This window comes from Ranitomeya imitator, chromosome 1, assembly GCF_032444005.1.
Source record: "Ranitomeya imitator isolate aRanImi1 chromosome 1, aRanImi1.pri, whole genome shotgun sequence".
NCBI lineage: Eukaryota > Metazoa > Chordata > Amphibia > Anura > Dendrobatidae > Ranitomeya > Ranitomeya imitator.
In genome coordinates, this window is record NC_091282.1 from 666,030,911 (window position 1) to 666,051,461 (window position 20,551).

General features: G+C 44.2%; 1 protein-coding gene across 13 annotated transcripts in view; it reads left to right on the forward strand.

Moving 5' to 3' along the window:
* The first annotated feature begins 256 nt into the window (after window positions 1–256).
* MTA1 (metastasis associated 1) overlaps window positions 257–20,551 on the forward strand; it is a 168,355-nt gene continuing 148,060 nt past the window's right edge. For 5 of the 13 annotated variants that reach the window (XM_069729100.1, XM_069729148.1, XM_069729109.1 and 2 more), the window contains exon 1: window positions 446–620. In XM_069729100.1, the coding sequence (XP_069585201.1) occupies window positions 593–620 (28 nt within the window). In that variant the 5' untranslated portion in view covers window positions 446–592. Of the gene's footprint in view, window positions 621–20,551 lie in introns of all 13 variants that reach the window. The other 8 variants (XM_069729118.1, XM_069729135.1, XM_069729165.1 and 5 more) reach the window with 6 other exon arrangements.

Genomic DNA, 20,551 nt, shown 5'->3' on the forward strand with positions numbered 1-20,551 from the left:
TGTGAAACAAAAAGGAGAGGTTACTGAGGTGATTTCTGCTAGAAAAAAAATCTTTTGTCGTTTTCAAACACCTCAAGTTAACCATTGTGTGAACAAAAACCAAAGAGAGTATGAGGTGTTTTTTTTTTTTTGTTCTGCATGTGTGAAACCCTGAGGTGTGAAAAACGTGAGGGTCGTGAGGAGATGTGAATGGAGGTGGAGGAAGCATTACTGTAGTGGGAGGGCAAAGCCTTCTGGTAATGACTGCTTCCTCCCCGGCCTCCTCCCCTCGTACAGGACTCTGTTGCCATCACTGTCTCTTCTTCCTCCCTGCACATTGCCGTCAGGAGGCAGAGCACTGCCCCTTTAAATGCATCTTTTTCCCCTCCTTCTCCTCTGATCGATCCACCATTTTTTTTACCCCCCCTTTTCTCCCCCGCAAAAAAAAAAAAAAAGAAAAAAAAAGAGGAAAAAAAAAAGGAATCCTGTGCTCTCCACCTGGAGGATCTGTCGGATTCATCGGGGTTTTTTTGGAGCTAAATACGAGGATTTGGACTAAAAAGTGTCGGAGGGTGGAGGGGGGGAGTCCTCCTCCCTCCCTGCCTGCATAGAAATGGCTGCAAACATGTACAGGGTTGGAGGTAAGAGGAAAAAATAATCTGTGCGCGGTGCCGGGGCCTGCAAGAGTGCGGGATGGCGCGCTAATAACCCTGCACTACCGCACGTCTCTGCTGCCCCTGCTGGAAGCAATTAGGGGAGCCGGCGCTGTGCGGCTGCTGCAGCACCTCTTGCCCCTGCATGTTTTTGTTTCCTCAGACATAGGCGGCAGCTCCTGCGCCCTCCCCGCCGCCACCGTCTGCTCGCATGTCTGACAGGCGCTGCCGTAATGGAGACGATAAAAAAAAAATGCTGCCATGTTTTTTTGTGTGCATTTTTTTTTTTTTTTGCAGGCGGGAGGTGTAATCGCAATAATGGGGTGAGGAAAAGGTAAAGAGGCTGCGGCCAGTGAGTATGGCGGGGGAAGGGGACACAAAAGAGCCCGGAGCCTCCACGGGCGGCAGGAAGAGGCAGACCTGGGGCAGGGGCTCTAGAGGCTCCATGCAGATTGCTTGCAGATGTTGCTGCTTTTTTTCTTTTGTTAATGGAAAAATGCAGTAGGGAATATAATTATTATTATTATTATTCTTTTTTTGCAGATGGTTATTGCCAACGCCTTTAAAAAAAAAAAAAAAAAAAAAAATAAGGAAAGTTTTTCCCAGAGGTGCGTAATATGGCATCTTCGGTAGTGTCCAGTTTTATTTTTTCGAAACACGCAAAAATTTTTATTTTTTTGTTTCCATGTGAGATTCTGTTTTTTTTTTTGTGTGCGTTTTCTCTTTCGTCCCTAAAAGAGGTTTTGATAAATGGTGGGAAAAGTGTTGCCCTCCTCAAAACATCTGGGGGGGGGGGAACGCTTTAAAAATATCCCTTCTGTCAGACCTCGTTCAGACGTACATGTTGTATCCAAGCGTTTCCTGGAAATCGCACTTTTCTGTTACAGTTTATGGGGCCGGTCATATGTCTACTCACGGAGAAGTGCATGCTTTTTTTTTTGCCAGCAGCGAAGATGAAAAGTGGTAATACAGGGCTACAGGTCCGTTATAATCCCGTAGAGCGGCCTGATGGTATCAGTGTGCAGTCCGGAATTAGCATCGCAATGTATAGGAGAAGCTGTATAATGTATCCGTATGTGAACAATACTGATGACACTTTTATTTTTTTAATTATTTTAATTTTTTTTTTATATAGCGCTAACATATTCCGCAGCGCTTTACACACATTATCATCGCTGTCCCCGACGGGGCTCACAATCTAAATTCCCTATCAGTATGTCTTTGGAATGTGGGAGGAAACCGGAGTACCCGGAGGAAACCCACGCAAACACGGAGAGAACATACAAACTCTTTGCAGATGTTGTCCTTGGTGGGGTTTGTACCCAGGACTCCAGCGCTGCAAGGCTGCTGTGCTAACCACTGCGCCACCGTGCTGCCCACGCTTGACCAAATACTGATCAAACACTGACGCTGGTGACATTTTTTTTTTTGCGTAAAAGAAAAATACTGATGTTTAAATGAGACCTTAAATTTTTATAGGCCAGCGTCAGATGAGTGCAGGAATAAGCATCTGATTTTCATCCAGAAAACTCAAAACTATTTTCATCCATATTATCATCTGTGTTTCCGAATTTTACATGCTTGTCCTGTCCGAATCCTACAGCTGTGTTCTGGCCGACCCTTCCATGTCCCGTCTGTATATCGCTTCCGTATCGTGGATCCATGTGCTGTCTGTATCTTGCCCCTCAGCCGTGTGTATTTGCTTCCAAATCTTCGGTGTGACGTCCATATTTTGCATCCGAATCTTGCTTCCTTGTGCCATCTATATTTTATTTCTGTATCCTACTTTTGTGTGCCACCTGAATCCTGCATCTGTGCCATCCGCATATTTAGTCCGCATTTTACGTTCGTGTGCAATCCACATCTTGCATCCGTATTTTATATTTGTAAGCCACCTGAAATGTACGTCCCTGTGGCTTCTGTATCCATGTTTCATGTATGCGTCCAGTCTGTGTTTTGCTTCCGTATTTTCCTTCCGTGTGCTGCCTGCATTGCTTCCATATTTTACGCCTGTTATATCCATATTTATTTATATTGCACCATTCCATGATGCTGTACATTAGACGGGGGTACATCAAAATACAAATATCACTTACAGTAAACATAGTAACAATGACAGACTTGTACAGAGGGGAGAGGACCCTGCCCTTACATTCTACAGGATTATGGGGAAGGAGACAGTAGTTCGGGGGTTGCAGTGGCTCCGATGGTGTTGAGGTGGCCATGTGATCATTACAGGTTGTAAGCTTCTTTGAAGAGATGGGTTTTCAGGTTTCTTTTGAAGGATCCAAATGTGGTGGATAACCGGACGTGTTGGGGCACAGAATTCCAGAGGATGGGTGATATTCGGGAGAAGTTTTGGAGGCGATTGTGTGAGGAGCGAATAAGCGTGGAGGAAAGAAGGAGGTCTTGGGAGGACCGGAGTTTACATGAGGGAAGATATTGAGATATTAGTTTGGAAATATACAGAGGAAAATAGTTATGGATGGCTGTGTTGGTAGTTTAAACTGGATGTGCTGGGAAATTGGGAGCCAGTAAAGGGACTTGCAAAGAGGAGAAGCAGGAGTGTAGCGAGGAGAGAGATTAATTTGTCGAGCAGCAGAGTTAAGGACGGACTGGAGGGGTGCGAGAGTATTAGAAGGTAGGCCACAGAGGAGGATGTTGCAGTAGTCGAGGCGGGAGATGATTAGGGCATGCACAAGCATTTTGGTAGAGTGAGGGTTGAGGAACGGACGGATTCTGGAAATACTTTTGAGGTGGTGGCGGCGGCGAAAGCTTGGATGTGCAGTTTGAAGTACAGGGCTGAGTCAAGCGTTACTCCGAGGCAGCGGATTTTGGGGACAGGGGAAAGTGTGATTTCATTTATTTGATAGATCAGGTAGGGAAGATATGCGAGATGGAAGAAAGACAATTAGTTCAGATTTATCCACATTGAGCTTGAGGAAGCGAGAGGAGAAGGAGGATATGGCTGATAGACACTCTGGGATTCTGGAGAGCAGAGAGGTGACATCTGGACCAGAGAGGTAGATCTGAGTGTCATCAGCATATAGATGGTACTGGAAGCCATAGGACTTTATGAGTTGTCCCAGGCCGAGTGTATAGATTGGGAAGAGTAAGGGTCCTAGGACAGAGTCTTGGGGGACTCCAACAGAGAAGGGGTGAGATGAAGAGATAGTATGGGAGTAGGAAACGCTATTTTTTTTTTATGCATTACTGTTCAAAGAAACGCCCCCCAAAAATCGCCCACCAATGTCTTCCTGTGAATTTCTGTGGGAAATACTTTGCTGTTCATATGAAGAACTTTGGGCTCTTTAAAATTTCCATCTGAACGTACCCTAGGGGTATGTGCACAACTGAGGTTTTTTTGTTTTTTCATATGGTAATTTTAGGAGAAGAAACTGCAAAAACCAGAACAGTTCAGTTTTGGGTAAAGAGTTTCTGCTCAGAATACTCCGTAAAATGCTTAGTGTGAACACACCCTTAAGCTAAGTACACAAGGAGCAGTTTGTGGAGTTTTTCGGGATGGGTCAGCTCAAAAAACTGAAAAATTCCTCAAAAAAAGTTTGAGATAAGCTTGCTATTTATTTCTAGTGTAAAACCACTGTGCTCACCATATGTTCAGTCTTTTGACCATTTTTATTTTTTTCCTGTAAAGAATTAGAAAAATCCCAGATGGGGGAAAAAAAGGAGTGCGTTACACTTCTTTGAATTCTCTTCTAATCAAAAAAGCTGTTTAGAAAAACATAATTTGGAGAAACTGTGCAAAACAAATTGCTTCAGGAAATGGGAAAACTTCCCAAAGATGCGTTTCCTGAAGCAGTTTCCACTAAGGGTACTCTCGCACTGCGTTCAGGCACACAATCAGCAACTCCGTCGGGGCTTGTTTCCCACCTAACGGGATTCGGATGTTTGCTCCAATGGGTCGATAGACTGTAATGGTGCCGACAGAGTGAATGTGCACTCTGAATTACGTCGTTTTGGGGTATTTAGGGCTCCTGGAGGTGGATACCCCGACATAGCAGACTGCATCTAGGGTTCCATCTCCAGTAGGCGTACACTCCTGAAAATGACACATGTTGCTCTTTCGGCACCATTATAGTCTGTGACCTCGTAGGGGCATATGCCCGAGTCTCGTTTTGCGGCGGGTTCGGATGTAAGCCCCAATGGAGCCACCTAGCATGTCCCAAAATGCAATGTGAAAGCACCTTAAGAAACAAGTTAAGTGGCTTCTGCTAGAATAGTTGCAGCACTTCTTTAATTGTTAAATTCCTTAAAGGGGTTGACCGCCAGATTCTGTAGCAATCCCAAAAAAGTGTTTTTATAGTCCCTTGGGTGATTGGTGCAGTGCTGTTCATGCCTGGCCAAAACGTGATTCATTTTTAGAGGAGTAAGGCCGCATTTGTGACCAACTCTAGTCATGTATGTGAACTGCTGTATTCACATGAGAATTTGGGACCCCCATTCGAACCCCCTGTAACTATACATTTTTGACATATCCTGTAGAGGGGTGATAAAAGTATTTAGTAAAACAACGCCTTTTTGATTGGGTTGTTCGCGGACAACCTCTTATTAATGGGCCTTGGAAGATAAGAAAAAAAGCAATCCACTTTGATTTGTTTTGTATCGTTTTCTTTGTTACGTTTTGAAAGTATCTATACTAGAAGTGTTTCATTGTTATGGTCTGTATCCCATAGACCTTAAAGTAAAGTCTGTGTGCGATTTTTGTAGAGCGTATGGGCAAATTCATCACTACTGGAGTATATTTATACTGACCGATGATCAGTCTCAGGAAAGCTCGCCTCTGCATAATCCGGAAGTACTGACAGGCTGTCAATCACCAAATGAACGATAAAAATGCTTGTCAGGTGAAATGATTTTTAAGCTTAGGCTTCTTTCACACTACAGTTGTTTGGCGTCAGTCACTTCCGACATAGTGACGGATCCGTCACAATTGTTGAGAAAACTGTTCTAACGGATCCGTTTTTTTGACGGATCCGTTACTTGGGGGTTGTCTGGGAAAAGTATCTACTTTTTGGAGCATGCGCAATTGAAAAAGCGGATTGGGGTGACGGATCCGCCGAAATGGCGGTCGCGACGGATTCGCCGCGATCCGCCATTTCGGCGTTGACAAAAAACGTTTCAATGTCCGTCTATGTCCAGACAACGTCCGCCAAATTTCGACGGATCCGTCGCATGGCGGATGGAACGGACGACCATCCGTCACAATCCGTCGCTAATGCAAGTCTATGGGAAAATAGCGGATCCGTAAAAAAAAAAAAAGACAGATCCGTTATTTGAGGAAAATGGCGGTTTTAGACTGACGCCAAACAACTGAAGTGTGAAAGAGGCCTTACTTACAAATGATCCTCCTTGACAGCACATGTCCTGTGCTCCTGAGAATAATATTCTATGCATCCTGAACAATTGTATTAATGATCAGTTTGCCAACATGGAAGTCCATTCGGGCCTGACTGCTGCTTGGACAAGTTTTGGTGCAAATTATGCTGCAATTCTTTAGCTTGATATATTTCACCCTATTGGGCCAATGACTCAATACTGGCGTTTTGTGCATCAGTCTTGATGAAGAATCCACTGGATTAAGATTTAGGAAATTGAGACATGAATCTCTTAATACTTTCAGGGCATCCATCAGCTTCCTTGCACCATGAAATGCACTCCCATTTTCTGCCGTAATTTATGGCACTTTTTGACATAAAATAGTGGCAGTACTCTGTCATGCTCTACCCGAACCCTGCCAGTTCTTCAAATAGATGATGAAGCTCTTATGAAATTTTAAAACTTTTCAAACAGATTAACTCCAGAATTCTACTGAAAACTGTTTACAAATTCCCAACCTATGTGTTATCTTCTGCGTTGCAGATGGAATGGATGCACACTGATGAGATTTGAATTAAAATTCAACCCATTGAACGTTTTATACCCATATTTTAGGCTCCACAGACGGTAAAGAAATACAAAAACAAAGCTGACTTGAACAGAACATTAGGACTTTCTCTTAACCGCCACTCTGCAAGAATCCGCAATCGCAGGACTATCCATGTCTGAACCTCTCTGCGCTCTACTTCTGTACTCAGATAGGGATAGTCCTGTACTCTGTAGAGTATGGATTGTTGTAAGGAGAACTAGGCAGCTAAAACAGCATTGTGGCATGGATTTTGGGTTAGAATGGGATGCAAAAGATAGTAGTGAAGAATATTACAAAATTAATAACTTTGAAAGTCTGATAAGTAATGTAATAAAAAAATGATTTGCTTTTTAAGAGTACATCATAAAGTTCAGTATTCCCCCTGACTTCTATTAGATGCCGTTTGTTATCTGAGGTCTACCTAATATAATGCTGCCTTTATAAGAAAAATACCCCATGTTCTATAACTGCACAGTGTGAATGGGATGTAAGTAAATAACCATAGTGACATTACATAGCTGCAAAACCATAATGGATTCCAGCATGCCCAATCATATATTCAAATAGGACGTAAGGGGTGTCTGAGGGGTGTCTGGTAGCGGTGTGTTAATATCTCCCCATTTAAATTAATTTGCTTTTGCTTGAGCCAAATATACTCAGTTGCGAGAGAGAGAAATTTTCCAGATGAGTTCTGTGTCTTGGTCCAAATATTCTAAAGTCTTTATTTAAATATATTTGTGATCGAAACACAGATTTAGAAGATTACAATTTCTAAACATAGTTAATTACTGTAAGGGTATGTGCACTTGTTGCGGATTCCATTGCGGATTTTTCCGCGCTGACCTTCGTTTTCCCTGTTGATTCCCTGCGGTTTTTCTGCGGATTTTGTGCAGATTTGTGTTGATTTCGCCTGCATTTTTAGGCCATGTGCACACGTACAGTATTTTTCGCGTTTTTTCGCTATAAAAACGTGATAAAAACGCGAAAAAAACGCTTACATATGCCTCCTATTATTTACAATGTATTCCGCATTTTTTGTGCAAATGTTGCATTTTTTTCCGCGAAAAAATCGCATCGCGGAAAAAAAAGCAACATGTTCATTAACCCCTATCTGACCTCGGACGGGATAGTACGTCCGAGGTCAGATCCCCTGCTTTGATGCAGGGCTCCGCGGTGAGCCCGCATCAAAGCCGGGACATGTCAGCTGTTTTGAACAGCTGACATGTGCCCGTAATGGGCGCGGGCAGAATCGCGATCTGCCCGCACCTATTAACTAGTTAAATGCCGCTGTCAAACGCAGACAGCGGCATTTAACTACCGCTTCCGGCCGGGCGGCCGGAAATGACGTCATCGCCGACCCCCGTCACATGATCGGGGGTCGGCGATGCGTCAGGATGGTAACCATAGAGGTCCTTGAGACCTCTATGGTTACTGATCGCCGGTGGCTGTGAGCGCCACCCTGTGGTCGGCGCTCACAGCACACCTCCATTTCTGCTACATAGCAGCGATCAGCAGATCGCTGCTATGTAGCAGAGGCGATCGTGCTGTGCCTGCTTCTAGCCTCCCATGGAGGCTATTGAAGCATGGCAAAAGTAAAAAAAAAAAAGTTGAAAAAATGCTAAAAAAATAAAAAAATATAAAAGTTTAAATCACCCCCTTTCGCCCCAATCAAAATAAATCAATAAAAAAAATATAAAATCTACGCATATTTGGTATCGCCGCGCTCAGAATCGCCCGATCTATCAACTAAAAAAAAGCATTTGCATGTAAAGAAGCTGCGGAGACACCATCACGTGTTTCTCGACGCAAGCAGTGACTAGCCAGGCCTTTCCCCGGGAAGGAACAACCACGGGAAGGGCAGCATCATATGAAGGAAAGCCACCTATGCCAAGCATGGTATCCATCCACAGACAGCTGTTTCGGGGTTTTTGCCCCTCATCAGTGTGGAGTAGGAATCTTGCTATTAGGAGCAGTGCCTAGTAAAAAGGCTATAAAGGCAAAGATGATTGGCCTCGGGGAGACCAAAACATCCAACACCGCAGAGACACCATCACGTGTTTCTCACTGCGTTGAGAAACATGTGATGGTGTCTCCACGGTGTTGGATGTTTTGGTCTCCCCGAGGCCAATCATCGGTGCCTTTATAGCCTAAAAAAAAGCATTAACCTGATCGCTAAACAGCGTAGCGGGGAAAAAAATTAAAAACGCCAGAATTACGTTTTTTTGGTTGCCGCGACATTGCATTAAAGTGCAATAACGGGCAATCAAAAGAACGTATCTGCACCGAAATGCTATCATTAAAAACGTCATCTCGGCACGCAAAAAATAAGCCCTCAACCGACCCCAGATCACGAAAAATGGTGACGCTACGGGTATCGGAAAATGGCGCTTTTTTTTTTTTTTTTTTAGCAAAGTTTGGAATTTTTTTTCACCACTTAGATAAAAAATAACCTAGTTAGATGTTAGATGTCTAGGAACTCGTACTGACTGAGAATCATAATGGCAGGTCAGTTTTAGCATTTAGTGAACCTAGCAAAAAAGCCAAACAAAAAACAAGTGTGGGATTGCATTTTTTTTGCAATTTCACCGCACTTGGAATTTTTTTCTTGTTTTCTAGTACACGACATGGTAAAACCAATGATGTCGTTCAAAAGTACAACTCGTCCCGCAAAAAATAAGCCCTCACATGGCCAAATTGACGGAAAAATAAAAAAATTATGGCTCTGGGAAGGAGGGGAGTGAAAAACGAACACGGAAAAACGAAAAATCCCAAGGTCATGAAGGGGTTAAATTTGCGGAATTGCGGTGACTCCGCACACCTAGGAATGCCTTGATCTGCTTTCTTTCCGCATGGGGCTGTGCACACCATGCGGGAAGTAAGCAGATTATGTGCGGTTGGTACCCAGGGTGGAGGAAAGGAGACTTTCCTCCACGGACTGGGCACCAAAAAAAAAAAAGAATTAAAATAAAAAATAGTGATCTACTCACCCTCGATGTCTTCCCGCCTCTCTGCGGTGCACGCTGCCGGTTCCGTTCCTATAGATGCTCTGTGTGAAGGACCTGCGATTGGTCGCGTGACCGCACACGTGACCGCGACGTCATCGAAGGTCCTGCGCGCACCATCTATAGGAACGGACGCCGCTGAGGACATCGGCTGTCTGCAGAGGGTGAGTATAACCATTTTTTTTTTTTTTTTTAATTATTTTTAACATGATATCCTTTACTATTGATGCTACTTAGGCAGCATCTATAGTAAAAAGTTGGTCACACTTGTCAAACACTATGTTTGACAAGTGTGACCAACCTGTCAGTCAGTTTTCCAAGCGATGCTACAGATCGCTTGGAAAACTTTAGCATTCTGCAAGCTAATTACGCTTGCAAAATGCTAAGAAAACCGCAAAAAAAACAGGAAAAAACGCAAAAAAAAAAATGCGGATTTCTTGCAGAAAATTTCCGGTTTTCTTCAGGAAATTTCTGCAAGAAATCCTGACGTGTGCACATACCCTTACACCTGCGGATTCCTATAATGGAATAGGTATAAGGGTATGTGCACACGATGCAGATTTAGCACAGAATTAGTGCAGATCTGCAGTGTTTTTTTTTTGCAGCAGCAGCAGAAACGCTGCAGAACTGCACTGTGATTAAAAAAGCTGTGCACATGGTGCAGAAAAATCTGTGCAGAAACGCTGCAGATTTCAAAGTGCACGTCACTACTTTTGTGCAGTTCTGCAGCGTTTCTGCACCCCTCCATGATAGAAATCCGCAGTGGTAAAATCTGCACAAAAACTGCACCAAAACGGCACAAAATCTGCAACAAAAACGCACAAAATCTGCACCTGCGGATTCTGCCAGGAGATGCAGATTTAGTGCAGAAAATTCTGCACCACATTTCCTACGTGTGCACATAGCATTAAACGCTGTGGAATCTGCACAAAGAATTGACATGCTGCGTAAAATAAACGGCTGTGTTTCTGCATGTAATTTTCCGTAGCATGTGCACAGCGGATTTTGTTTTCCATAGGTTTACATAGTACTGTACAACGCATGGAAAACTGCTGCAGATCTGCAAGGCCAAATCCGCATGTGTGTACATACCCTAATAGTACATAGGCAGCAAGCCATACATGTGCCATCCTGATTGTGCTCCAGGATCTATCAGTCACCTCTCCAATGTTCTGTAACGCCGTAATCCCCGAGTCATCCTTCTACACGCAAAGTACCAGACCTCACTTCTACAAAATTTCGCCTTCTAACCTTCTATACTTCTGCGCGCTAATCAGACGAATGAAGCATTTATGGAAGCGAAGATCTGTTATTCAGAATGGACAGATTTATGATAAGTGAAAAATTTTAATTTCATTTTTACTTGACAAACGTGACAAGTTTGTCAAGGTCTGGACACCACGCATAGAATATGCTTATCTATGTGCCCTGTTATAATATTACTGTATTTTCCGGCGTATAAGACGACTTTTTAACCCCTAAAAATTGTCTCAAAAGTCGGGGGTCGTCTTATACGCTGGGTACGGCGTGTGCAGGGAGCGATCCTGGATGGTTCTCAGGGTCTGGAGGAGAGGAGACTCTCCTTCAGGCCCTGGGATCCATATTCATGTAAAGAATAAAAATAAAAAATATGGATATACTCACCCTCTGACGGCCCCTGGCTCTCAGCGTTGCAAGCGGCAGCCTCCGTTCCTAAGAATGCATTGAGCGTAGGACCTGCGATGACGTTTTTACATGAATATGGATCCCAGGGCCTGAAGGAGAGTCTCCTCTCCTCCAGACCCTGGGAACCATACGCACCGCACACGCCGTATAAGATGACTGGGCGTATAAGATGACCCCTGTTATACGGCGGGTATATCCCAAATTCCATATTTTATATGGAAAAGTTGGTGGTCGTCTTATACGCCCAGTCGTCTTATACACCAGAAAATACGGTACATCTATTTTCCATTGAGCGTATCTTTCTCTTATGCTACGTTCGCTGGGATGACCCCACACTTGCACCACCAACCACTCTCCCCCATGCACCTACCTTGTTTGTCTCTTCATTTTATTCCTTTTTCATTTTTTTCTCCTTCCGATTTTCTTTTTCTTGTCCTCTTTGTTCTTTTTTTTTTTTTTTTCATCCCTCCCTCTTTCTTTCTCTTTTTTTCCCATTCTTTTTTTTCTTCCTGTTTGTATCTATATTTTTTCCCTGATCCACTATATTGCCTTACATTTGTCCAATTCTACCCCTGTGCACATACAGATCACTCAGGAAGCCAATTTACCCTATTTTGTTGCCCGCTTTGTTCTACAGTGCAGCACTTTCTTTGCGCGACCCGTGTACTGTTTCTACCGCAGAATTTCATGTTATGGGGAAAGACCACCTGCGTAAATTTGCACTCCGCTGTTCTGGGGCTGGCCACATCCTAGGAGCCAGGTAGGGAGTTCTCCTAAGAATACTTGTAATTTATCAGATGTTCTTTTATTGGAGACTCTATGAATTTTTTTTTAAGAGGTCAGGGAAAAAAGCCTCCTGGTGAAGCGTGACTGTACCATAAAACCCAACCTTGTGAGACGTCGTCTAGGAAGGGGATGACTGACCTGTGATCACTGAATGGGGGGTAGCATTGCCCCTTCCTAGTATTTAGTTAATATATCTGACCTGTACGGAGCCAGTGCTCCTAAAGGTACGTTCACATAGCATTTTTCATTTTTTTTGCTTAAAAAAAAAAAATCTATTTTTTGGGTGGCTGAACAGTGTGAACTTGTTTTTCTGTCATTGTGACTTGGCAATGGATAAATTAAAAATTAGATTTTTTGTTGTACTTGGCGGATCCCCATAGACTTGAATGTATAATTCTGAGCCTCAAGAACTGTGACAGTAGGACAAATACCGCATGGTAATGGAACAGCCTCATACAGGGGCAGAATGATCCTAGTCGCAGAGGGTGAGTCTGCAACTGTGCCGGAGTGGGCCCTATCCACGCCAGTGCATATTTCAGCTGGATGTGTGTCCGATGAAGAACATTCAGATGAAATGCATTGCAGTGCAGAGTACTTTATATATACCAGGATGTGATCTATATACGTGGAAGGGGCCATTATTACATAATGGGGAGGTGCAACACCTACGTGCTTATAGGATTTAGAATGCTACAAGGGCCCATGCATTTGACCAACAAGCTGGGTGAATGTAGGGACCAGGTCCAAATTTTTCACTGGGACCCATCGGTCTCTAATTACGTTAATGCACATAGATTAAATAGAAAAAAATGTATATATTCACTGCCGAAAATGTTGGCACCCTTTGTTCCACAAAATTAAGTACCGTATTTTTCCAAGAACATTATTGCAATTACACAAGTTGTTATACACATGTTTTCTTCCTTTGTGTATATTTGCACAACAAAAAGATAAAGGCAAAAATTTGACATAATTTCACATAAAAAAACTCCAAAAATGCACTGGACAAAATTGTTGATAAGCATCTTTGTTTCAAGAATGTGATGCTCTTTCCACTCACCTGTGGCAAGTGTGTTTTGAACAGATAAAAAAAGGGCAAATTTGCCATAATTTCAAACACAACCCAAAAATGGGCCGGACAAAATTTGTCGGCACCCTCAACTTCCTTTTGGAATAAATAACTGCAATCAATCGCTTCCTATAACCATCAACAAGCTTCCTACACCTCAACTGGAATTTTGCCCACTCTTTTACAAACTGCCCCAGGTCTCTCATATATGAAGGCATCTTCTCTAGTGATGAGCGAGTATACTCGTTACTCAGGTTTCTCCGTGCATGCTCGGGTGGTCTCCGAGTATTTCGGCTTGCTTGGAGATTTAGCTAATGTCCACACGGCTGCATGATTTGCGGCTGCTAGACAGCTTGAATACATGTGGCGGTTGCCTGTTTGATAGGGAATCCACACATGTATTCAAGCTGTCTAGCAGCCGCAAATCATGCATCTGCCGCGACACAAACTAAATCTCCCGAGCACACTGAAATACTCGGATACAACCCGACTATGCTCGGAGAAACTTGAGTAGCGAGCATACTCGCTCACCACTAGTCTCCCAATAGAAATTTTAAGATCTCTCCACAGGTGTTCCATGGGATTTAGATCCAGACTCTTTGCCACTTCAGAACTCTGGTGTGGAAAAAGAAGTGATGAAATAAGAACCACCAATTTATCTCACTAGAGAAGATAATGATATATGGCAAAAAGTGAGAATTAAAATGTAACTTTTAATTAGTCAATTAAAATACAAAATTATTAATGTGTGCCACCATACAATTAAAACAAGAGGAGGTGTGCTTCTGGTCAAGGAGAATCAACCAAAGAAGGACAACTCCTATAGGATAAACAGATTCATGCTACAGTAAATAAGGCTGAATCTATACAAGTGCAGAATACACTGTCCTAAATGTGAATAATTGTGTTCTGGTGAAATGTTTACCAAGACAACAAAACAGTGTAATCCTGTTAGCATGTATACAATGCAACAAAACCTCACCTCAATAATGTAAAGGTACCGTCACACATAGCGACGCTGCAGCGATACCGACAACGATCCGGATCGCTGCAGCGTCGCTGTTTGGTCGCTGGAGAGCTGTCACACAGACAGCTCTCCAGCGACCAACGATCCCGAGGTCCCAGGTAACCAGGGTAAACATCGGGTAACTAAGCGCAGGGCCGCGCTTAGTAACCCGATGTTTACCCTGGTTACCATCCTAAAAAGTAAAAAAACAAACGCTACATACTTACCTACCGCTGTCTGTCCTCGGCGCTCTGCTTCTCTGGTCTGGCTGTGAGCGCCGGGCAGCCAGAAAGCAGAGCGGTGACGTCACCGCTCTGCTTTCCGGCTGACCGACGCTCACAGCCAGAGCAGGAGGAGAGCAGAGCACAGCGCTGGAGGACAGACAGCGGTAGGTAAGTATGTAGTGTTTGTTTTTTTTACTTTTAGGATGGTAACCAGGGTAAACATCGGGTTACTAAGCGCGGCCCTGCGCTTAGTTACCCGATGTTTACCCTGGTTACCAGCAAAGACATCGCTGAATCGGTGTCACACACGCCGATTCAGCGATGTCTACGGGGAGTCCAGCGACGAAATAAAGTTCTGGACTTTCTTCCCCGACCAGCGATCTCCCAGCAGGGGCCTGATCGCTGCTGCCTGTCACACTGGACGATATCGCTAGCGAGGACGCTGCAACGTCACGGATCGCTAGCGATATCGTCTAGTGTGACAGTACCTTTAGATGTAAATACCACTATTGATCAATTAGTACAGACAATCAGCATTTGACAAAGGTGAAAAAAGAAAGGTCTCACCAATTGGACAATATGGGAGGGGGGAGAGATGATCTTGTACCAAGATGGATTATGAAGCGACTTCAGGACCGACCATACCCTGTCAATCCCTATGGGGCTAGCAGTCGTCTATCCCCAAAAGGCTCCTGCCCTGACAAGGGCAGTGCACAGCTACCCCTGTGCTAAGCAAGCCCTGCACTTTCCCTCAAATGTCCCGATGCGTTTCGTCCAAGCATAAATTCATCTGGGGACTAGGCTTGTAATGGGAAATAAAGTGTTGTGTTAAGGCAGAACAGCATAGAGTGGAGTGATTATATGTCTCCTTAGCACAGCACTTAGCACTTTATTTGCCCTGGTTGATTCTCCTTGACTAGAACACCTCCTCTGCTTTAAGGCCGGCGTCACACTAGCGAGTTTTACGGACGTATGAGAGGTGCAGAAAATACGGATTGCACATGGTACAATGATTCTCTATGGCCCAGCTCCTATCTGCCGTATTTTACTGATCCGTATTATACAGCCGTAGAAAATCGCAGCATGCTGCGTTTATCAGCGTATTGCGCAAAAAAATCGCCAAAGAAAGTCTATGGGGGCGAGGAAAATATGGATTACACATGGACCAACAGTGTGACTTGTGAGAAATACGCAGCGGTGTTCTATAGAAAAGCCGGCAATTCAGTGCGGTGTACAGTAAAATCACACTGACAGGTTAGAATAGAATAGCTAAAATAAATATCTACACATAGTATAGGTATATATATAATATATAATTACTCGAGTATAAGCCAATCCCCCCCCCCCCAATTTTGCCACAAAAAACTGGGAAAACTTAATGACTCGAGTATAAGCCTAGGGTGGGAAATGTAGCAGCTACCGGTAAATGTCAAAAGTAAAAATAGATACCAAATAAAAGTAAAATTAATTGAGACATCAGTAGGTTGTGTTTTTGACTATCCATATTGAATCAGGAGCCCCATATAATGCTCCATAAAGTTCATTATGGCCCCATAAGTGCTCCATATTAAAATATGTCCCAGATAATCCTGCATAAAGGTTAATAATGGCCCCATAAGATGCTCCATAGACATACAGTGGGGCAAAAAAGTATTTAGTCAGTCAGCAATAGTGCAAGTTCCACCACTTAAAAAGATGAGAGGCGTCTGTAATTTACATCATAGGTAGACCTCAACTATGGGAGACAAACTGAGAAAAAAAAATCCAGAAAATCACATTGTCTGTTTTTTTATCATTTTTTTTGCATATTATGGTGGAAAATAAGTATTTGGTCAGAAACAAAATTTCATCTCAATACTTTGTAATATATCCTTTGTTGGCAATGACAGAGGTCAAACGTTTTCTGTAAGTCTTCACAAGGTTGCCACACACTGTTGTTGGTATGTTGGCCCATTCCTCCATGCAGATCTCCTCTAGAGCAGTGATGTTTTTGGCTTTTCGCTTGGCAACACGGACTTTCAACTCCCTCCAAAGGTTTTCTATAGGGTTGAGATCTGGAGACTGGCTAGGCCACTCCAGGACCTTGAAATGCTTCTTACGAAGCCACTCCTTCGTTGCCCTGGCGGTGTGCTTTGGATCATTGTCATGTTGAAAGACCCAGCCACGTTTCATCTTCAATGCCCTTGCTGATGGAAGGAGGTTTGCACTCAAAATCTCACGATACATGGCCCCATTCATTCTTTCATGTACCCGGATCAGTCGTCCTGGCCCCTTTGCAGAGAAACAGCCCCAAAGCATGATGTTTCCACCACCATGCTTTACAGTAGGTATGGTGTTTGATGGATGCAACTCAGTATTCTTTTTCCTCCAAACACGACAAGTTGTGTTTCTACCAAACAGTTCCAGTTTGGTTTCATCAGACCATAGGACATTCTCCCAAAACTCCTCTGGATCATCCAAATGCTCTCTAGCAAACTTCAGACGGGCCCGGACATGTACTGGCTTAAGCAGTGGGACACGTCTGGCACTGCAGGATCTGAGTCCATGGTGGCGTAGTGTGTTACTTATGGTAGGCCTTGTTACATTGGTCCCAGCTCTCTGCAGTTCATTCACTAGGTCCCCCCACGTGGTTCTGGGATTTTTGCTCACTGTTCTTGTGATCATTCTGACCCCACGGGGTGGGATTTTGCGTGGAGCCCCAGATCGAGGGAGATTATCAGTGGTCTTGTATGTCTTCCATTTTCTAATTATTGCTCCCACTGTTGATTTCTTCACTCCAAGCTGGTTGGCTATTGCAGATTCAGTCTTCCCAGCCTGGTGCAGGGCTACAATTTTGTTTCTGGTGTCCTCTGACAGCTCTTTGGTCTTCACCATAGTGGAGTTTGGAGTCAGACTGTTTGAGGGTGTGCACAGGTGTCTTTTTATACTGATAACAAGTTTAAACAGGTGCCATTACTACAGGTAATGAGTGGAGGAAAGAGACTCTTAAAGAAGAAGTTACAGGTCTGTGAGAGCCAGAAATCTTGATTGTTTGTTTCTGACCAAATACTTATTTTCCACCATAATATGCAAATAAAATGTTAAAAAAACAGACAATGTGATTTTCTGGATTTTTTTTTCTCAGTTTGTCTCCCATAGTTGAGGTTTACCTATGATGTAAATTACAGACGCCTCTCATCTTTTTAAGTGGTGGAACTTGCACTATTGCTGACTGACTAAATACTTTTTTGCCCCACTGTATTTGCCCAATATAATGCTGCGCAAATGCTGATTATGGCCCCATACAGTGCTGCACAAACGTTATGGCCCCATACAGTGCTGCACAAACGTTATGGCCCCATACAGTGCTGCACAAACGTTATGGCCCCATACAGTGCTGCGCAAACGTTATGGCCCCATATAGTGCTGCGCAAACGTTATGGCCCCATATAGTGCTGCGCAAACGTTATGGCCCCATATAGTGCTGCGCAAACGTTATGGCCCCATATAGTGCTGCGCAAACGTTATGGCCCCATATAGTGCTGCGCAAACGTTATGGCCCCATATAGTGCTGCGCAAACGTTATGGCCCCATATAGTGCTGCGCAAACGTTATGGCCCCATACAGTGCTGCACAAACGTTATGGCCCCATATAGTGCTGCACAAACGTTATGGCCCCATATAGTGCTGCACAAACGTTATGGCCCCATATAGTGCTGCACAAACGTTATGGCCCCATATAGTGCTGCACAAACGTTATGGCCCCATACAGTGCTGCAGAAACGTTATGGCCCCATATAGTGTTGCACAAACGTTATGGCCCCATACAGTGCTGCACAAACGTTATGGCTGCATATAGTGCTGCACAAACGTTATGGCCCCATAGATGCTCCGTACAGACACTTGCCCCATTTGCTGCGATAAAAAAAATAAATCACATACCTCTCCGTCGCTCAGGCCCCCGGCACTTTCAATAGTTACCTGCTCCTAGTTCCACCGCCACTCCATGTTCAGCACTGACGTTCAGCAGAGGGCGCGCACTAACCACGTCACCGCGCCCTCTGACCTGAGCGTCACAGCTGAAGATAGAGTAATGCCCGGAACGAGGAAAAGTGACTATCGCGTAGCACAGCGCTCCCCCTCCCCATATACTCACCTGGTCCTGGCGCTGTGCAGTCCCTGCTTCCCCGGCGCCGCAGCTTCATCCTGTACTGAGCGGTCACTGTTACCGCTCATTACAGTAATTAATATGCGGCTCCACCTCTATGGGAGGTGGAGCCGCATATTCATTACTGTAATGAGCGGTACCATGTGACCGCTCAGTAAAGGAAGAAGCTGCTGCTGCCGCCGGTGCAGGGGAAGCCAGGGACCTGCAGGGACCGCGACTAGAGTAGGTGAGTATTAGACAGCCCCGCTCCCCCTCCCCTGCTGACCCCTGGGGTATGACTCGAGTATGTATGTATGTATGTATGTCTCTTACTTCTCACCCCCAAAATGGGGGTTGTCTTTTTTTGTCCTTTCTCATTCTCTGGTCCCTTTTCTGGACAGACAGTACAGGTGTTGCTCCTGTTGTAGCCATTCTTCCAACTTAGGGGTCACTGCTCCAAGTGCTCCCATCATCACTGGAATCACTGTTGCCTTCACCTTACACCTCTCCAGTTCTCCTTTGAGGCCCTGGTATTTCTCCAGCTTCTCATATTCCTTTTTTCTGATGTTGCTGTCACTTGGCTCTGCCACATTATCATTGCTGTCTTCTGATCCTTGTCTACTATCACAATATCTGGTTGGTTAGCCAACACCTCCTTATCCGTCTGGATCTTGGAGTCCCACAGGATTTTAGCCCTTTCATTCTCCTCCACTTTTTCTGGGGTCTCCTACCTGAACTTAGGGGGACTTGGTCCATATGCTATGCAGATGTTCTTGTATGCAATTCCCGCTACTTGGTTGTGGCGTTCGGTATACGCTGTTCCTGCTTGCATTTTACATCCTGCCACTGTGTTGGACGGTTTCTGAGGTTTCTTTGCATAGTTTTCACCTTGCGTCTTGTGTGGTAGATTCCTGCTTCTATGGATCTGGTACTTGGTGCTTGCTCTTGTGTCGCTATGATTAGTGCCTCTGCTGTCTGAGTCCAGCTTTCTCCAGCCATTGGTAAGATTTCTCCATGTTGGCCACCTTCCATTCTGTTGATGGTACATCCCATGCAGCGGCTTGTCTTGCGATGGCCTTTGATGTTCTTGCTCTTGCTGCCAGATCTGTCGTTGTTGCTGCCTTAGGGTATGTGCACACATTGCAGATTTTCCTGCAGAATTTTATGCACAGAATCTGCATCTCTTGCCAGAAACCCCCCATAAAAATCCACGTGGATTTGTATGTGTTTTTGTAACCTAAATAAAGATCTATTAACAAAAAAAAATTGTCATTTTTGTCCAACCTCTTGAAGAATAATGTTTACACACACACAGACAGATAGATGATAGATTGATAGATTATATAGATGGATAATGATTGATTGATAGATGATATAGATGGATAGATGATAGCTAGATAATACCAAGGCCGATGTTTAGTAATGAACCTAATAAAATGGTACTTAAATAGTTAAATAAAGACACACAAAATTTGCACGCAATATCTTTCATTTGAAAAAAAATAGTGTGGGCTCCCGCGCAATTTTCTGTGCAAGAGCGGGAAAGACAACGGCTGGGGGACGATGTTTCTAGCTTGGGAAGGGGGTAAGACCCATGGAGCTTCCCAGGCTATGAATATCATCCCACAGATGTCTAATTAGCCTTTGCTGGCTATTTAAAATAGGGGACCCCCCGAAAAAAATGACGTGAGGGGTCCCCAATAATTAATAGCCAGAATTGCTATGCAGACAGCTGCGGGCTGATATTCATAGCCTAGGAAGGGACCATGGTTATCTAATCGGAGCAGTAGTCCCATCAGACAATGGCTGCTTGCACAGACCCGCACACACACACAGGGACACATACACACACACACACACACACACACACACACACACACACACACACACACACACACACACACACACACACACACGGACACTCACCCACACAGAGACACACACAGACCCGCACAGACACATACACGCACATAGTTTCTGCCCACACTCCGCCAACACACTTCCCTCCTCCCGATCTGCAGCGTTTTTCGCACCCACATCCATAGCAAATCTGCAGATCTTTTTTACACCTGCGGTTTTGCTGCAGATGTGCCTGACTCAATGGAAGTCAATAGG